Source organism: Astatotilapia calliptera, chromosome 23 (assembly GCF_964374335.1).
Source record: "Astatotilapia calliptera chromosome 23, fAstCal68.1, whole genome shotgun sequence".
Taxonomy (NCBI): Eukaryota; Metazoa; Chordata; class Actinopteri; order Cichliformes; family Cichlidae; genus Astatotilapia; species Astatotilapia calliptera.
In genome coordinates, this window is record NC_137443.1 from 38,136,790 (window position 1) to 38,156,282 (window position 19,493).

The following is a 19,493-nucleotide window of genomic DNA, read 5'->3' on the forward strand; positions in this document are numbered from 1 at the left end:
TTTTAATAAAGCCAGGCAATGAGTTCTGTGCTTTTAGAGGATTTTTTTGAGGCCATCAGTAGACATGCTTAGCTGGACAGCCTTTGGCTCCTTGTAGCTACCCTACCTCCTTACAGGTGAGACCCAACTAGCAGCCAAAAGCCTTGCAGCACCCTCCCAGATGTACTTAAGCCAAGTGCAGAGCCTCATTCTAGGCGTAAACCAAGCCCGGAAGCACAGTCTCCATTGCCAACAGTCTGGTCTTCGGGATGTCGGCCAATTCCTGGATTCTCAGAGTCTCCAGCTTTGGTGGTCATTAAGAAGCTCAACCGGTAGGTGGAAAACATAGGCAGCAGCACATCAAAAGATATGGTTGACTGCCTTTTGTTGCAAATCTCTGCTGTAAAGAAAAAAAAAAGAGTGGGCCTTCCATTTGCTGTGAGAAACAATCAGAGCCAGCAGGGTTTGCAGCTGCCCACATCTCTCTTCACCTCTCTGCTAATGATTGACCTGGAACCTGTTAGCCACAGAAGCTAATAAGTTGTCCACAATAATTATAATTTTAACATCAAAACTAGCAATTATTTTGTCAGAGTGCGTGTTATTTCTCACAAATAGTGTTTATTTAGCAGGTAATGTATAATAACACATTACCAGTGGAATGATCACTTTAGAATAAAAAGCAAATCAAATCACACTGTGGCATCTCTAGATTTGGCAGGGATGGGGTATCTCACTGACAGACACATGATTTTGTTCACTTTTATGGTCTCTAGTCATTTAGAGATCTCAAGTCTCAGAAAGTGCTGCCACTGACTGACCTGAATGACATTCATCTTAGGACTCTATGCCAGACTATTGCATCAGTCCTCGTTTGTCTTTTCGTCGAAGAATGACCATAGCTGCATGCTAGTGTTTATTCCTGAATGAAGTTAGGACCACCCAGATGTAAAAATCTAAGGTGCGTTAATTTAAAAAAAGGAAGTGAGTGCAGGTTGAGCTACGTTTTTTAAAAACAAAGGTCTCCAGTTGGTGAAAAATGAATCCGGGCACCTGTTTTGCATCTATATGTGTATTGGATCTCTACCTGGGGCAGCACGGTTGCACGGTGGTTAGCACTGTTGCCGCACAGCAAGAAGGTCCTTCAATTCCAACACCAGGCCGGGGTCTTTCTGTGTGGAGTTTGCATGTTCTCCCCGTGTTTGCGTGGGTTCCCTCCGGGTACTCCGGCTTCCTCCCACCGTCCAAAGACATGCAGCTTGTGGGGATAGGTTAATTGGATAATCCAAATTGTCACTAGGTGTGAATGTTCGAATGAATGTGAGTGCGAATGGTTGTCTGTCCCTGTGTGTTGGCCCTGCGACAGACTGGCTACCTGTCCAGGGTGTACCCTGCCTCTCGCCCTATGACAGCTGGGATAGGCTCCAGCGCCCCCCGCGACCCAGAAAAGGATAAGAGGAAGCGAATGGATGGATCTCTACCTGTATTATCACATTTTGAACGTCTTCTGATTTGAGGGAGGTAAACTTTTTTTTAAATTGTATTTCAAGGGCACTAGCCTTTTTTCCACTAGCCCTACTGAGCTCGAGTTAACTTGACTCTACTCTGGACCACAGTGTTGGTTTTTGTGTACCCATTTCCCTCATTGCTGGTTTTCAAAAACACGTTTCAAATGACTCGTTGAGTGACATCATTGACTAGCCAATCGGTGGCATGCAGTCTGTTTTAAAATATTTTCAAGCAGTTACTAAAAAGTGTCTGGTACGAGGTACTAACTCCTAACAGAAAACTCTAAAAACATAGTTGAGTCCAACTGAACAGAGTGGAAAAGGGCTATTTGGTATTTTGAAGTGTAGAAAGGCAGTTTATTCAGAGATGAGTCAAAGATTAGTCAAGAGTTCCACAAGACCTGAAGATCAACACTTTGTCTCTGTGGTCAGCGGCAGGTATTTGGGAACGGTTTTGCTAAGCTAGGGCTGGAGTGGAAAATGTTAACACAAACACATTAAGCCTCCCAAATGAATCCATTTTTGGGAATAAGAAAATGACCGATAGGCTGGTGATTGCATATCGATTGCACAGTCAGACCGCTGCTACGACATTATGCCTGCAGTCAAGCCTCATGACGCAGTTTGTCTGTCCATACGCAAACATAGACACCTACAGCTTCTAATGGTGATACTATGACTTGTGAGGATTAAACAGTGGTTTGGAGTCACAGAGTGACCTGGTGGAGAGCCACACAAGTTACTTGCTCATGCATACAGGAACTTCATTTCATTTTTTGATTTCCTCATTTATGTTTAATGAAGTCTAAATCAGTGAGAAGATGTATTATTTTTTTGGTTTGTTTTCCACAGCTGGACCAGAGGTCTCACTGTATATGAAATACCTCAACTTCATACGCATGAATTCCTTATACATTATTATAAATGCCAATCAATCAATCGCCCTGATCGAGAATACCTTTTTCTTTAATGCCAGTAATGACTCACACACACTCATGTTTGCAAGACTTTACTACACTGCACTCATATATTCATTTCCTGAAAACTCACCTGGAAACTAAGTCTTTACCCATAAACTAAATCCCCAAAAAGGGAAGCTGTGTGAGTAAACATCTTTATGTCCTTGTGTCTGACACACGCACACAAAACACATATACACCAGGTCTAAGTACACAGGAATTCATCTGCATGGTTGCCATTACTGTCAATAATGAAGTGCCATTTCTGTGGAGGTACTTGTGTGTTTATTTTCTTCAATCCTAGCAGTGACATCTGCTGGTCATTACAAGTAAGAGCCCTGTTTGCAAGACTGCACAGAGAACAAAGCTTCTGTACAGCCAAGCCAAAGACCTACATTAGCAGTTAGACATTAAGAAAAAAGGAAAGCTATTGTACCTTTCTTTTTTTAAATTTAAGTGTGAAGTGTATTAGAATTTCTTCTGCACAGAGCTGGTGTATTAAAAGCCATTTTAACATGTTACAAATCAGAATGATGTGAAGTCACTAATGCTGTTGTTAGACTTGGGTTTGTTTTGTCTTTGTTGCTGCTGTGCCTCTGTAAGAAATGCTCTCTCATTTTGTACACCCACTCCTGAGGGAGTTGCTGGTATTGCTCATCTTGGAATTCTGCAGTTGCCTATTTGCTTAAAATGCCAGATTATCAGCAGCAAGCAGCCACCACTGCATGCCCACTACACACACACACACACACACACACACACACACACACACACACACACACACACACCTCCTTGTATATTAGGATGGCAAAAGCCCATAGAGTACATGTACAGCTCCCCAGGGAAGACATAGGCTGTGTCTTTTTGTCTCTGTGTTGTGGTGTAGCCATGAGAAAAAAGATCCTCATGGGACTGCAAGGCCTCTGGACTCACCAGACAAGTACAGCTGCAGTGCACAAAAAGCAACCCACTGAACCGACTCTGGCCTGATGGCATGTGCAAAAATGGGACAGTGTTTGCCTAAAGGACAGTGAAGTGGTCTTGTGAAGGAAGGTCAGTGGTTCAACTTCCCACAGGGGGGGAGGGAATGAATGAGCAACAGTTTCCTTGTCTTGCTAAAGTATCATCAAGGTCCCCAACAGGCAGCAAAGAAAAGGCCTGAGCTGTTTAAGTACACTAGTTCACACTAGTTGTCATGTGTTAATACAGTGCGACATCACGAACCGAGGCTGTGGAGAAAAACAACACGAGCTCGGCAAAACCTTCCCTTGACAAAGGTTAATAAAATTGGGACTCAACCTTTTGAGGTACATTTGAGGCAAGCAGGAAAATCCCAAGACACATTAAGTTGCCGCATTGATTGTTTAAAATGTCACACAAACTCTTGTATGGCAACGCCAGAGGATGGGTAAGCGCTTTTGGACTTTGCTCAGATTGTATAAAATTAAAAGCTGGGGTCAGAATTTAAAAATTTTGATTTTGCTGAAAATAAAAAGTAGTTTTATTAATACAGAAATAATGAATCAGTTAGCCTATGTTGGCAGAAACATTTAGAATAGACCTCCACATAGAATATCAAGAAAATATCTTCTTACTAATTTTGCACCCCTTTGCATAAAATTATTAATCGATATTGACTAGAGCTATTTATCAATAGAAATAGATGGAATTACCATGAGCAAGCACTTGGCAAAAAGTGGAAAGGAAAAACTCCCTTTTAACAGGAAGAAACCTCCAGTAGAACCAGGCGCAATGAGAAGCAGCCATCTGCCACAGCCAGCTGGTTTGTTGTCCCTCCTTCAGATTGTTTCCTCTTTTATTTTGAAATTTAGAAGCTAGTTCCTTATATGGCTCATGGCGTTGTGCTTTGTTTCTTCCCCACCCTGTGGTATACTATCCTTTTTGCTTGGGTACATTTGGCTTCCTGTTGAGTATTCTCACTGTTGTTACATTCTCCCTGCTGGCGTTCAGAGTTTGGTTTCTTTCAAATTGTTTTTGGACATTCAGCTTACCTGGAGTGCTTTTCATGATCCATGTAAGCTTGGAATAAAATTCAATTATCTTACCTACCTGCTGTGTGCCTCCACAGGTGAGAGTAACATTTCAGTTCAATTCAGTTTTATTTATATAGCAACAAACCACAACAACAGTCACCTCAAGGTGCTTTATGTAGTAAAGTAAAGACCCTGCAATACAATTTTTCCTAAAAAAAAAAAAAAAAAGACAAATAAAATGTAATAAAAAATTAAGAACTGTTGGTAAACAAAAAAACTCAGAGCTGCCTATAGTGACACATTATTAAATCTCAAAAATAAGGCTTAAGATACATAGTTACAATACCACAACCCATATTTCCAGCTTGTTTTTTAGTCATGGTGAATTTTATGAAAACAGGCAAAGAGCCATCCTAGCTGTGAATTACAAACATACACTCACACGCACATGCGTGACTCTGCCATTTGGTGACCTGAAAAATTGTCTTTGTGTCCCTTTTGTTGTTTGCTCAGTGGAGCGCTGGGTAAATTAATTTGGCGAGCTCATGCCACTTAACCGTGTGAACGACACACAGAGCTTCAACTAATGCTACACTATAACAGTCTAGCAGTGAAGCCCCACTGAACCCCTGGCGTCTTAGAACAATTGCTCCTGGAAAAATCAGGAAGAGCCCCTGATGTCCGCGGGAAGTTCACGTGATAAACTTGACAGCTTCCTCTTCTACGGGAAATGTGTAAACTAGAGTGAACTCAGCAGGCTGAAGTCTGAACCTTCTGAAGTGCTTGACGTTAGAACATTTTTTGAATGATTCATGGCGTGACAGAAAAAGCCCACGCTGTCAAGTCCCTGTGCAGCATCTGTTCCTATAGAGTGAAATAGCAGTGAAGTACAATGCTGATGTAAGAATATTGATTACAGCAGCTTTAAATGACTGATTCTTGCTTACAGCACCGAGTGCAACACCTGCCCGAAGGGCACCAGTAACTTTATTCAAAACCAAAATGTCACAGTCTAAACTTATTGAATTTGGGACCGCCTGAATTTTCTCAATATGCGATCTTTATTTTTCACCAGAAATGGCTCCTGGCATTTCTCCTGGATATTTTATGAGATCGACTCTTGACATTCTCACACCAGCGCCATATTACTTAACTGGAGAAAAACAAAAGAGCACACTTTAATGTGAAAAGGAACAATGTTTATTTTTCACTCTCGTACAGACTTAGCTCAGACAGTAGTGACGCAAGCTCTCGTACTGTATTATTTTCCCGTAAAAATATCCACAGAGACTGAACAGATAACATCATAGCCTCATACAAAGTTCAAATGGAAACATTAAATTAAACACAATATTTGCATCATTTACAATGAAACACAGAGTTCAATCTATCGCCAATAAACACAGAATTGAAGCTCATTTGTCCTATGTATTGTGTTTTGAACCAACGTCCGTCAAGATATACAACCAAATCTTTACATTTACAATTTTGTAATGCTTAACAATTATTCAGTGGACTCTAACCTAAATTACAGAGCACATACTGTACTCGATTGTGTTTCTTCTGGGAGATTTTCTTATACAGATTTGGACTATTTATGTATCAACAGCTAAAACTCACGTTGGCTAATTTTATCCATTTAAATTGGAGAAATTAAGGAAAAAAATCAAAAAAACAAATAGGACCCGGTGACTGAGTGAGGTGAGTTTACCCTACTGACTTCGTCATTGTGCAACACGTCTGGGGACAGCCCCCCTGTGCGTGGGTGGTTGACTTAATAAAGTATCTTTTTATAGACAGTCTGAATATAGGTTTGATGACCTGAAGTGTAAAAAGAACATGTAAAGCAGTATGTAGAGATGAGAACACCCTGGTTTTGGTGTAACGGTATTGTGGCACAGATGTGTCCCACTAAATATCCATATGCTCAATTAGCAGAACGTTTAAAAAAAGAAGAAAAGAAAAGAAAAAAAGTACACCCAAATGTCCATTTCACACATAATCTCCAATAATAACCTGTGTCTACAACTGTAACACAATTCACATATTATGTACCACATAAAATAATAATGACAGGACTTGTATGACTGCCAAAAACAAACTGAACACAATAAGTCCAACACAACACTTTCCCAATATGAATACATGTTAATTGCACCAGAATCCATTTGAATGTTAAGCTACAAAATGAATAAAGTATGAACAATGTGCAAAGACAAAGTCTATATTTAAGGGAACGCTGCATTTAATATTGACCATAATGCTATTTTCTTCTCTGTCACATTTTAAAAATAAGTCTCCATTTATTCTCGTAGCGTAAAATTTATATGAACAGCAATGGCTACTTTGGTTCCTTTTTAATGAGCAAGGAAAAGATAAGAGGGGTGAAATTACTTTACAAAATATACATCTGTAATTCTGCTCTTTCCAACAACCCTGACGGATGAAAGTATACTTTTTGTGTTTATGTGTGCAGTTTGAGGGAATTTCAAAATGCAATATCTAAGAAAATAATCTAAAAAAGGCAGGTAGAGAGGAAAATAATAATTGATTGTGGCTTGTATCCTAGTTACCATGGTACAAATATGCTCACCATAGCCCAAAGTGCCTTAGAGTAGACTTTTCTAACCAGAGTCAGATTTGATTGAGCAAATTTTAATAATAGACAGAAAATCTTTTTGAGAAGCTTTGACAAAGCAACACGTCATGCAATACGTCTTTTTTGCACAGTAAAGCTGCGCTAGCTAACTTTGCAGAAATGCTAGCAAGTTCTGTTGCTGTCTGAGAAAGTGAAGTTGCCGTGATACTCACATAGACATTTAGCCCAAGACAAACAGGGTGTTATGGCATGTATCAAAGGAAGCCAGCTTGTAAAGGAGGAATAAATCTGACATGCAAGTCTGGCTTTTTATTAGGACAGTGTGCTTGCTAGCTTCTGATAGAGATGGCATTGCCTCTGGGTACAAAAGTGCATATGAGGAGAATTTATGTTGGGTAAATAGAGCAGAGCTGATTGAATTAAAGAGGATAGATCCCTCTTCTGTTCTCTATCCAAAGATGAGTACTTTCACATCTCTTGCCCAGTGCAGCTTTAAGATACTAAATTTGGGTTGATTTATTTTTGTCTCTGTGTAGCCTTCAGTTGTTTGGTTCCAGTCCCTCTAGATGGTCAGGGATCGGTAGACCAGTAAGAATGGTTAGACACTTGTTCCACACGTTGAACACAGGACACACGGGTTGGATGAAAGAGACATGAAATGTGTGTAGGTGCTGGGAGCCTACAGCATCATAGAAGCTCAGGTATCCGGAATCGTAATCCAGCAGGACCCCAACGCGTCGCAGGTGGGGTGACGGCTCGATCGCTAGCTCCTTGCTGTTGTGACGAACCACCCAGGAGTTGTTGCAGCGGCAGAGCACCCAAGACGCTGAGTTCTTGCCGATCCATTCGTGCTTGGGGGCTGACTTATAGGCTATGCCTACAGCATACCTTGGAAGGAGATAAAATTTCTGTTATCATTATTTGGAAACCAAAGACCATCAGTATTTGCTTAGTTGAGTATCTCAGTATTCTGTTCATAAGTGAATTTGGTGGTATAAGCAGATGAAGTGGTGAACTGTCAGAAGTAATTGTGAAATGAGGCAACGCTTTCAATTTCAACATCAATCTAGGTTCCATCCTTCATTTGTTTCCATGACTGAAAAGTTGGGATTGCGGATACAGCTACCTGCGTAGTGTGTCTACACGCATCTTTAGCAACAGGCTGAGGATCTCAGACATCTCTAAGGACCTGCTCCTCCTTTATGCAGAAAGCAACAAACTGAGGTGGTCCAAGCATCTAAATAGGATGGAGCTTTCCTTTTAGAGGTTCTCTGGTCATGCTCGGTTGGGAGGAACCCCAAAGGCTGATCCAGAATACAATAGAGGGATTACATTTGTCATCTGACATAGGAGGATACCTCAGGAGAAAGAAGGAAGGTTGGTGGGGAAAAGTCTGCTTAGCCCCACAACCTAACTTTGAATAAGTGGACAGAAATGCATAGATGGATAGATGTTATCCTCAAACAGAATCCATAAATTATTACTTAAAATGTGTAGCTCTCACCATGTGCTTCCTCCAATGAGAGCTTCCCAGTAGTGACGCCCACTGTCAATATAGACATTTCCCACAACACCGTAGCTGCTCTGGCTGGCGAACCGCTCTTGGCTGTGGCCTTTCTTGGATGTGGTTTCATCTCGCTCCACTGTCAGGTTGTCGTGAGACACTTTCAGCTTCTTGTGAGCAGATTTAGGATCAAGCTTGAACGGCTGGCCTGTTCGTAGTAAACGAGATAAATAGAAGAGTTGATTTACAAATGGTTCCCATAATTTGCTAGGAAAAGACAGAGTATACCTGAGTTCTTACCAACTTGACCATAAGGACCATGTAGTTACCAGTAAGAGATTATAGTGAAGACTTTTCTAGCATATGTAATTTCTCTCCTTGACCTACTTACCACCTATGGCAAATATTTAGCAGTCCACCAAATAAATAGTAATTAGGGACTGTGTGTTTACAGACAGGAAAAAAAAGACTCAGGACTATTTCAGTCTTTATTATCTTACTGTTTGTCTTTAAAGTCCCTGGTTCACTGCTCCTGCTCCCCGCTTGGTTAATAGCCTTCACAACAAAGATATACTTGGTGCCACTCTGCAGACCGTGCACTGTGTAGTGGTTCTGCTTGATGTTGGGAACAATCATCCAGCTTTCCAAGGAGTTACAGAGACCTGAGAGTGGAGGAAAAAAAACAAAAAAGTCATGTCAGATTTAGTAAATAGACAGTTAATTCACTTAAATTATAATTCATTGTATTTATTTTTTGCATTATGCGACTCTATAGGACAAAGTCTAGAATGAAAATGAAACTGAAGTGCTGAAGAATTCATATAACTGCAGGCATTTCTCCTTAAAATAACTCACAAATAACAGAAAAACTATTTACTTAAGAGTTCCCTGGAAGAATAATGCATCACTGTGTGAAAGGACGGTGAACAAAATAACTGGTTGTGTGCAACCCCATGCCAGTGGAAACAGGTGAGAGGGTGTGAAAAGGCACATGAGGAAACTATTCACACCTCGTTGACTTCATAGCTGCACTGTGCTCCCTCTGCTATGTGTGTTTGTGTGTCTTTGGTATGTGCTTTTTATTTAATGGCACTTTAGAGCTGCTGCACAACCTCCTAAGGCATATGTGTGTATATGTGGGTGTACATTTTCCCTCCATTTCATGTCTTTGTTTGCCTGCTGATCAGGAAGTTGCCACTGCTCGTTGTTATCCATCCATAGATGGAAACTAGTGTTTTGGGTGTGTGTATGTTTTTTTTTTTTTTTAAATAATGAGCACCCACAATTTTAATGTCACTGTCACATAAACTGTTATGCCACATTCTAACAAAGACCTCTAAACAGACAAAAATATCATCGGCACTGACACTGAACACAAAGTCGTTTAAATATTTGTTTTACCTTTTAAAATGTTAAAGCAAGAGAGGAAATGAAGAGTCATATTCATTTACGAAATGAAATGGAAGCATTTCTGCAGTTTTGTAAAGATAATTTGCAGCACAGGCCTAAAACTAACCTGTATATTATGGAGCCCTACAAGGGACATTGGGAAAAAAAAATGAAGATGAACTTTTGTGAGATCTCACAAAACTTTTGCGAGATCACGCAAAATAGGCCGCATCCTTCAGAGGCCGCATTTGACGGCTGTCCCAATTCGAAGGCTGCTCCAAATGCATCCTTCATTTCCCCGAATTTGATGAATGGGTCGGGTGTATCCTTCGTGGCCCAATCTATCCCAGAATTCATAATGTGGCCCAGCCAATTCCAGTTTCCAACAATGGTGGCAGCTATTACTCTATCTGGGTCACAAAATACGCTTTCAAGATATTTTCAGGCTAGAATGTAGCTGTGTAAACTTCAAATATCTGCTCGGTTTATCAAGACATTTAACACTTGCAAAAGTGCTCCGAGGTTTTCGGAAATGTCTGTTACCCACCAGCTCAAACCTGACCAGGAGGTCGAGGCCCACTAGAGCTGACGAGAACACCCACTCCCAGTACATTGTGCCTGGACCTCCCGGTCAGCTTCAAGCTGGCGGCCTCCGAAGGGATGCAACCTATTTTGGAAGATCTCACTAAAGGTTCGCAAAAGTTCATTTTCATTTTTTTTTCTCTAATGTCCCTTGTGGGGCTCCGCAGTATATTGTAAACTCACATATGCTAGCTTAATTCTTTCAGAAATGATAGGTAGACAGTGAGATAGCCCTGATGACTAACTTTAGCTAACACAAAAACATATCTTGTCAAGGTGATTATAGATGATAGTTTGTTATGTAACATATAATTCATTGATTATGGAAGAAAAAGCATCTAAAGTCAGGCTAACAAGCTAGCTTAGCATAAAAGTATGATCTGTTAATAATATAATATGGTCTAGTAAAGCTACTTTCAATATTCTGAATTATTTATATTGACAATAATGTGCTTAGTAAATGAATAATCATAATGAAAGTAGACAGGCACCTAAATTCATTAGTTATCAGTTTAGGCTAATACGTTATACATGTATTTGTGTGTACTTTGTTTTTGAATGCAATTTAAATTCCTTTGGAGGAAAAAGAAACAATGAAATGTAGTTAACTGAAAATCCTGAATCCTGAAAATTATTAAATCCATGATGCTAAAGACTAAAGGCAATATTAGTGTATGCCACCATGCAGTTATTATTTAACTACTGAGGAAGCTACTGACACTACAACAGGCTAAAAGACCTCTAAGACTAAAAAGCAGTTTGTGCATGATCTTGTCATGTATTTCCCACTGGAAATTAGATTCAGAAGGCTGTACAGAACAATTAGAAGGATAATGTTTTCACTGTTCCATTCCATAAAATTACAATACTTCTACTTCCTGCATAGTGATACAACTCAATTTCCACAGGGGGGAAACTTCTTGCACATGACTTGAATGCCAAAAGCAACACCTCTGACTTTACCTGACCTGATAACAAGAGGTGAGAAAAATCATGCTGTCTTCTTGAATGGAAAGAGACAGAAATGTGAAAGCAAGAGAAGAAATGAAGTGTCAAATCAGTTTAATGGCTGTCATTTTTAAATACTCTTTAATCTGTGAAGTAATGACAAGGCAATGGCAAAGGTGTAACCTTACATAGATGGGAAGGAAAAAAATAAAGGAAGGGTGTAACCCAAAAGTATCAGGAGCTGAGTGAAAAGGAGGGAAACAAAGCATGGGAACCAAGAAAAGAAATGGAAAAAGGTACTTTTACTGTTATGTAATTCTGTTTGAATGTTAGAAAGGATTTCAAAAAGAACAGATGAAAGACAGAGAAAAGGCGGTTTGATTGAAAGGGAGCAGGGGATCTCGCCTTCAGATGCCCTGACCCCATTTTCTTCCTTGTAGTTGTTGCTCACTTGAGTGTGCTCATGATTGTCTAGGGCTTGTGTGTATTTGAGCAAGAGTGAGTATGTCGGCATATACTGCCTGTCTGTTGTTGCTCTACGAGACATTGTGTCACTTAGCGTGTGTCAAGGATGCTGATTCGTTTCCCAGCTGTCATCCCTCCTGACACATCTCACTCCTTCGATGCCACTTAAACCTAAATGTTTCACATGTTTCAGTGTAAGAACTCTGCGTTTCCAGTGAAGTCTAATCTTTTACTGAGTGCTCTTCATGCATTCTGGATTTGCTATTGTCAAATCTTATCCCTCTTTCATCCTTCACAAGCTACAGTCATTTGATGTGTGACAACATCAGGGTGATAGTAGCATAAAGGCCAGAGGCTTCACTTCAGGAACTTCCACTTCCACTCCAACGCTATCTTAGAAAAGCACTTCAACTCCCATCTGCCTAAGGGGAGCTAGTGGCCAGTAGTAGGGCAGCATAAATGTACAGAGTTGATCTTAGGTCTGACGAGGATGCCTCCTGGATGCCTCTTAGGTGAGGTGTTTCAGGTATGTCCTGCCAGGAAGAGGTCCTGGGGCAGACCCAGAACTCACTGGAGAGGATATATCTTTCAGCTGGTTTGGGAATGACTCGATGTGCCCTCGGATGAGGTGAGATGACTTGTCTAGAATTAGGGTTAGGGCTTGGTTTTGGATGTTTCAAGGTGGATGCATTTAGAAGGCCCAATTGACATTGGTATGGGGCAGAATAGGGCTTTCTGGCATTACTTTGTCTACTTTCAAGGTGCATGGAGAGGAGAAGAAAATCTAAAGAAGTTACAAGTCTATCAACACTTTTATAATAACTTTAATGGCTTGGTCAAGAACTAAAGCTCGTGGCCCTCATTACAGTCATCCCTGATGTCTGTAGTGCACCCGTGCATATAGACAGCTGTCACTGGATTACTCTGATGATGAGTAAAATTAAACTACAATAAAAGAGTCAGCATTCAAACATAACATGATTCTTAGACAAGTTTTGATCTTCTTAAAGGATATGTGAATGTTTATTCACAATTCAGCGTGACAGATGGAAATTACATCAATCTGTTTGCATTCACATTTACCAAGTTAGTACTGCTAAAAGGATTGCTTTTTTTCCCACAAATTACATTAATTGGATACTTGGGAAGTGGAGTTGTACCTTAATTACTTAATGGAAGCCATTAAGGTGCTTTAAGACCCTGAATGTGGTGCTCAATGGGCCGCTTCAACCTCTCTCCTTCCCCCTGGGAAGTTTTTTGTTATGCAGTTCAAAAAGCTCTTCCCTACAAACGACTCACCATCTTTCAACTTTCTTTTTTATTTTGCTAATGCTAATGAATTCACCCCCATAACCTCTTATTTTCTTTATTGTAGCTGGGACCTTAAAAATAACTACTAAAATAAACTTTGTAGATTGGTTATCTGAGCTGGGTTATATCTTCATGTATTTATTCATTCTTGTACTTTCAAGATTTGAAAAACCATTTAGTTCTTATCTGATTCCAGCATTCATTTCATACTTACTGGCAATGTTGGACTGTCCGGTGAAAATAGCATACTGGAGCTCATAGGACGTCACAGTGAATTCATCATCTGACGTCCAGTGGGCAGTGATTGTGTCATAGGACGCCGTGCACAGTTCTTCCCTTATGCACGGAGCACTTGGAGCTGCAATGATTGAAGAAAAAAAATCATCGTCTCAGGCTCTAATTTTAGATTGTGTTTGGATAAAATTGCAAATTACATTAGCGATATTCCAAAGTGATGACACACTCAAAGGTTGTCAGCTGTTACAACGGTAGCCTTGATTAACCTTGTACGTGTTCATTTGCTTCGATTTATGAGTCTACAAGCTTCATTACACATAGGACTGAGGATGCTCTTTCTAATAGAGTGGTACGCTGAGCATTAAAAGGAAGGCAGCAGCAAAATAATAAACAATTCAGATAAAAAGCAGATCGCATTAACAGCGGGAACAGTAAATGTAACAGCCCTTTTTAGGAGTAACAAATGCGAGTCGTTACATAACCAGAGATGTTAGATTGGCTCTCTTCCACTCATGCATTGATTCATTGGAAAACTTCATTATGTTATAACTGTTTTTGTTCCACAGAGAAATAAATACAATGAATCACTCTTGTATTCAGTGCATGAAGCCTCTCGGTAGAAAGAGATAGAAACAGAATGGACCGAGGTAAAGAAATAAAGATATAAAGGCACAGCTTAAATTGATTGTAAAGCCACTTCCTATCTCTTTCTCTGTCTGTCACTCGCTCCCTCTCCCGAGCCTTCTGTCATGAGTGGCTGCACATAGTGGAGTGATTCAGACTGATTCACTTAGTGAAAAGGCCCTCCAGCGAAGCCCTCATGCATCACAGAGAATAAATACGAGCCAGCCACTTTCACAGACCTTCAAAACCCACTACACTACCTCGTTTTTGTCCCCACCAAGCTCCATAATTCATGCAGTGACATTTTGATGGGGCCTTGCAAATAGGACATCGGAAATTAATGTTGAAAATTAATTTTAGAGTTAATAGGCTGGGGTCTGTTCAAATGCAATGCTTGAAGAAAACCGAGACATCAAAAGATTTTTTTTAAATCCTAAATTAAAGCATAAATATAATCTTAATTGGAGACAATATTTGAGTTTCACAGTCCATGAGAAACTGAATCGTGTAATCAAAGGGCTACACAATAGATTAAGACTATACATTAGGTCATGGATTCAAAGAAAGAAGCCATCAAAAGATGATGATAATGAGGATGAACATGAACAGCAGTTCTCAGTGATTGTCACTACGCATTTTGAAAATTAGTTTCTGGTTAATCTGTCCTGTCTTCCACCTCTGTTGTTGTGATTTAGCACGGTATAAATAAAACTGAATTGAACTGAATTGAATTATAATCAGCAGACGTCCATTTGATGAAAAATGGAGGTTAAACATAAAGGTTTCCCAAGCAGAAAGTTCTGGGTTTCTGGGTAAAAATAAAGCCTGCAGTTCCTTGAATGGCCACTTGAGGCTATCTTCAAATGCAAAAACTTCCAAAAGGCTGAACTTTACAGCAGAATAATCATCTTTACAGCCTGATACAAAAGACACTTTGCGTCTTAATGCCAAATTACTCCCTTTTGGAGTCACCCACCTGAATTGTATCTAGGCTTATGGGGTCAGATTTAGTTGAATAGGCAAAATAGCACAATCTCTAAACTCCTTGGAAACATATCCCTAAATGTAAATTTTGTGTCACGAACATTAACAAATGCTTTTTACGCTTCTCACTATATTTTGTGTTTTGAGAAATATATATCCAACACAGTTAGTTGCAGATATTCCCACTTTATACATGCCACCCTGTCACTGTCCTCTCTTTGTAAATACTTAAAATTTTAATTTAACCTTTAGGGCCCTACATGGTCAAGCTCCCCAGTACATTTCTGACCTGCTGAAACCGCATTCCTCTTCCCGAGCTCTAAGGTCATCAGCAAAAAGCGCTATAGAAACAAATTTTACTTACTTACTTACCAACAGTATATTTTTCTTCCTCCAATACCCACTCTGCACTAACGAAACACATTAGTAAAGCTGGCCCATAGTCTACTAACCAGTGTTCTAGCATTTTATTTGAATGCTACTTGGCACTAATTAGCAGTGATCTGTATAGTACAGGGCTGCCCAATCCCAGTCCTCGAGAGCTACTATCCTGCAGCTTTTAGATGCATCCCTACTCCAACACAGCTGAATCAAATGGTTTGATTACCTCTTCAGCATGCCATCGTGTTTGGCAAAGGCCAGATAACAAGCCATTCATTTGATTCGGGTGTGTGGGAACAAGGATGCATCTAAAAGCTGCAGGACGGTAGCTCTCGAGGACTGGGATTGGGCACCCCTGGTATAGTACATTGAATGCCTGCCAAGCTTGTTAGCATTAGTTGGTAACATAGCACATCACCCAAACACAGTCAGGCTATGATTTTTTACCAGTGAGGTAATCCAGATTCTCCAACAGCTTCTTCTCTCTAGTAAAGTCCAGGGCAAATGTGTCGAAGGTGTCAGTCAGGTGTATCTCAGGGATCAGCACTTGGGTTGATGCAGTAGCCATGGAAACCCTATATCAGGACCAGTAATAATAATAATAATAATAATGGATACTTTATTGATCCCCATGGGGAAATTACTTGTTTTTCTCTGCATTTGACCCATTCACTCAGTGAAGCAGTGGGCAGCCCACTAAGCAGGTGCCCGGGGAGCAGTGTGTAGGGACGGTACCTTGCTCAGGGGTACCTCAGGGTAGCCGTTAAGTGGATTCGAACCGCCGACCTTCCAATCATGGGGCGACCACTTTACCTACCGAGCTATCCCTGCCAGATACTTGTAATACACTTTACATATGAACTAGTCAGTTTAAGCTATTTTGTAATTGTATATGTATGTGTTAGGGGTGTTTTTGAAGGGTAGACCACCCCAAAATAGATTTTAACTGGACTTGAAAAAAAATGTCATGTCAACATCACAAGTGTTAGCAATACAGTGACAAGCATTTTTAGCATTTTGCAAAGCATTGTACATAACATCCATATACAGAATTAACACCTCAACAGTTGCTAAATAAAAACACAAACTCCCAATCTAAAGAAAATCATCTTCCTAATTAGTGAAGCTGTGCAGATTAGATTCTGATTGAAACACTGCTTTTGTATGAAGGACTAAAGGATAATGATTTCTTTTTTATATCACCCCTTTTGTTTCTCCTGATGATGCACATATTGGAGAGCAGGTTTTGTTCTCAATTGCCAAATCAATTAGTCAGAGAGCTTAAGCAGGGAATGGAATAAGATTATGCTAAATAGAAGATGAAATCCCACTCTACTTGTTTTGGCTGTTGGCGAAGTTATGTACACAAAGTTTTCAAACTGTTTCTCACCATTTGTGTGGTTGCAGTCTTTAACCTCTCCCTTAAGCTAGATTTTAACATGCTGAGCTGAATAATTAAGGCATGCGGTCAGTGTGTGGGCTGTCTGACCTCTCATTGATGCTCTTTGCTGTCTGCAGAAAGCGAGCATGATCGGTTTCTTTCAGCGTTTGATCGGCCTGTGTTATGAGGGCTGTGGACCTCTCTATGCATTGCTTGCAGTTGGAGATCTGTTGGGCGAGCTTCCGAAGCCTCTGTGCCTAGAAAGTGTGAAAGAGAAAGTCACAGAAAAGACTATCAGGATGAATCGGAATGGATGAAATAGTGCTTATGCAAGTTAAGGTGTTGTGAATCATTTTGGCTGATAACATAATCAGAGCTGATGGCACAAAACGTCCCAGAAATATGGGCTTTTATGGGCGCAAGAAGATGGATGTTAACATTTTGAAGTCACTCATACATGAAAAGGTCAAATCCACGGTTGACTAATGTAGGTAGTCATCAAATTCTGCACGTTTTCTTCTACTGGTATTAACATCACAGAAGGTTAACAAAGGGCATGAACATACCCATCATCCATAAATAAAATCACAGGACATTTAGTTTAACTTTCACTTTACTTGTCTCTTTTTCCACATTCTTTTTGCACCTGACACTTCAAGGTAATGTTTTGGACATAGCTACCCATGATTGGTTGGTTTCTTAAATTCTGTTTTGAAGCCTTGATGAAACAGACTTGACAACGAGATTGAAAAGTCATTAGGCATTGAGCACATTTATCCGCTATTTTGAAAAAAGGAAAACAAGACGTTTGAAATAGACTTTTTATTTTATTCAGTATGACATAAAATTAGTGACTGACCCATCAACTTAGCAGGATAGCGTTTATAGGTGTCATAGGGGCTCATTTGCTTTCCCATAGACTTCTATAGAACGACTATAGAAAGGCTTTTTGCAAGCAGATACTGGCTATCTGGTGGCCTTCGAATAGAATGGTGGTTTAAGACAGCAGTCCCCAACCTTTTTTGTACCACGGACGGGTTTATGTCCTACAATATTTTCACGGACCAGCCTTTAAGGTGTTGCGGATAAATACAACAAAATAAAACCAGTACCGGTACCAAAAAAAAGAAGATTTATTCATAACACACGGGAAACGACCCAGGGAAACTGAGTTAGCGATAAAAACAATAAAAAAAATAATGCTAAAATTACTGAGAACCATGAATTTCACACCCAAGCCTCAAGTCTCACGGCCCGGTACCAAACCACTCATGGACTGGTACCCGTCTGGGGGATTGGGGACCGCTGGTTTAAGACACTTCTGCACTGACTTTATTTTTCCAGCTTGGAAGCTACGTCCATGGTTTATCTTGTGTATGCCAATAAAAATGTATGAATTCAATTATTCATATGAATCATTTTAAGGGCATTCATTCTGGTAGGGAAATCTGAAATCGTGTTCATTATTTGAGTCACTTTACCCTACCTACCTTGTTGCTCATCTGCAAGATGCTTTGCAACCCACCAAACTAATGTAACAACATGCCTCTTGTTTTCTGTGGTTGGAGATATGGGTGTATAGGTCTTATTGCCGCACTAGAGCTACCATCAAAAATAAATTGTTGCATATAAAAAAAAACAAAACAAAACATTTTTTCTTGTTAAGATGAAGTCCTCAGAAGCTCCATCTTAACAAGGGAAGAGTAAATAAAGAGCACACAGGGTGCTTGGCAAAATGTTTTCTTTCAGTATCAGCTAATCTTCTCATGCCCCAGCTAATCTTAACTTTTTCAGAGCTGTCAGTGATTCTGCTAAATGGAAATCTGGGATTTTAGATGGCCTCGTTTGCTCCTCGGTTTCATTTTCTTTCCCTGTCAGCAAAGATTTCAGGAGACAGATTTAGGTCAGTGGTTACATTGAGGTCAAAGGACATTTCATCAGCAGCTTGGCTTGCAAAGAACCCAAGATACTGTAATCCTGATTTAAGGGCACTGAAAATTTCAATCAATTGCTAGTCATTATTACTACAGAAACTTTGTCTCAGAAAAGACAGTGTTGAGTTGTTTTTGAGTATGAGCTAACACAAACACCCAAAATCAATTTGTAAGAATTCTGTTGGTCTATAAACAATGATCCATCCATCTGTATCCATTTCTCTATTTGCTGCACAATCCTAACAGCTGAAAGCCTAGATTACATGGTAAAAAAAAAACAAAACCCATCCCTAGTGCATTCCAAGTCTCATTAGACGGAGCTTAAAGAAATCATCTGTGTTTAGAGTACGAGAAAGAGTGCCGTCCCATATGCTCTGGGATCTGCTTTTGGGCAGTCTGTCTGTTTTTCCCTTCTGTTGAATATGTGTTGAAGGGTTTGCCGTCTGTTGGAAGAGTAAGGATCAGGTCAAGCAACTGTGATGATGCATTGTGTTGATTAGAAAATGAGGTCTGATGATATCTTAAACTGATATCAGAGAGTTTAAATTGGGATTAATAAAAGCTTGGCCTTATAAGTCAATCAACTCTAGCAAAACACAAGCTCTAAATTGTAGTTAGGTGTCATGTAGATATTAAACACAGAGCATGAATGAGGGAATCCATTTGTTTCACAGGTTATTACAGCTGCAGACAATGTTCACTCTCGGAGGATTA

At 40.0% G+C, this 19,493-nt stretch overlaps 1 protein-coding gene across 2 annotated transcripts in view; it reads right to left on the reverse strand.

The window, feature by feature from the left end:
* Window positions 1–7,422: 7,422 nt before the first annotated feature.
* The window catches only part of LOC113015681 (E3 ubiquitin-protein ligase Midline-1-like), an 87,132-nt gene continuing 75,061 nt past the window's right edge, over window positions 7,423–19,493 (reverse strand). For both annotated transcript variants that reach the window (XM_026157799.2, XM_026157798.2), the window contains exons 5-10: window positions 16,954–17,102; window positions 15,912–16,039; window positions 13,453–13,596; window positions 9,044–9,205; window positions 8,544–8,751; window positions 7,423–7,927 (exon numbers count right to left, since the gene is read on the reverse strand). In XM_026157799.2, the coding sequence (XP_026013584.1) occupies window positions 7,579–7,927; window positions 8,544–8,751; window positions 9,044–9,205; window positions 13,453–13,596; window positions 15,912–16,039; window positions 16,954–17,102 (1,140 nt within the window). In that variant the 3' untranslated portion in view covers window positions 7,423–7,578. The remainder of the gene's footprint in view (window positions 7,928–8,543; window positions 8,752–9,043; window positions 9,206–13,452; window positions 13,597–15,911; window positions 16,040–16,953; window positions 17,103–19,493) is intronic.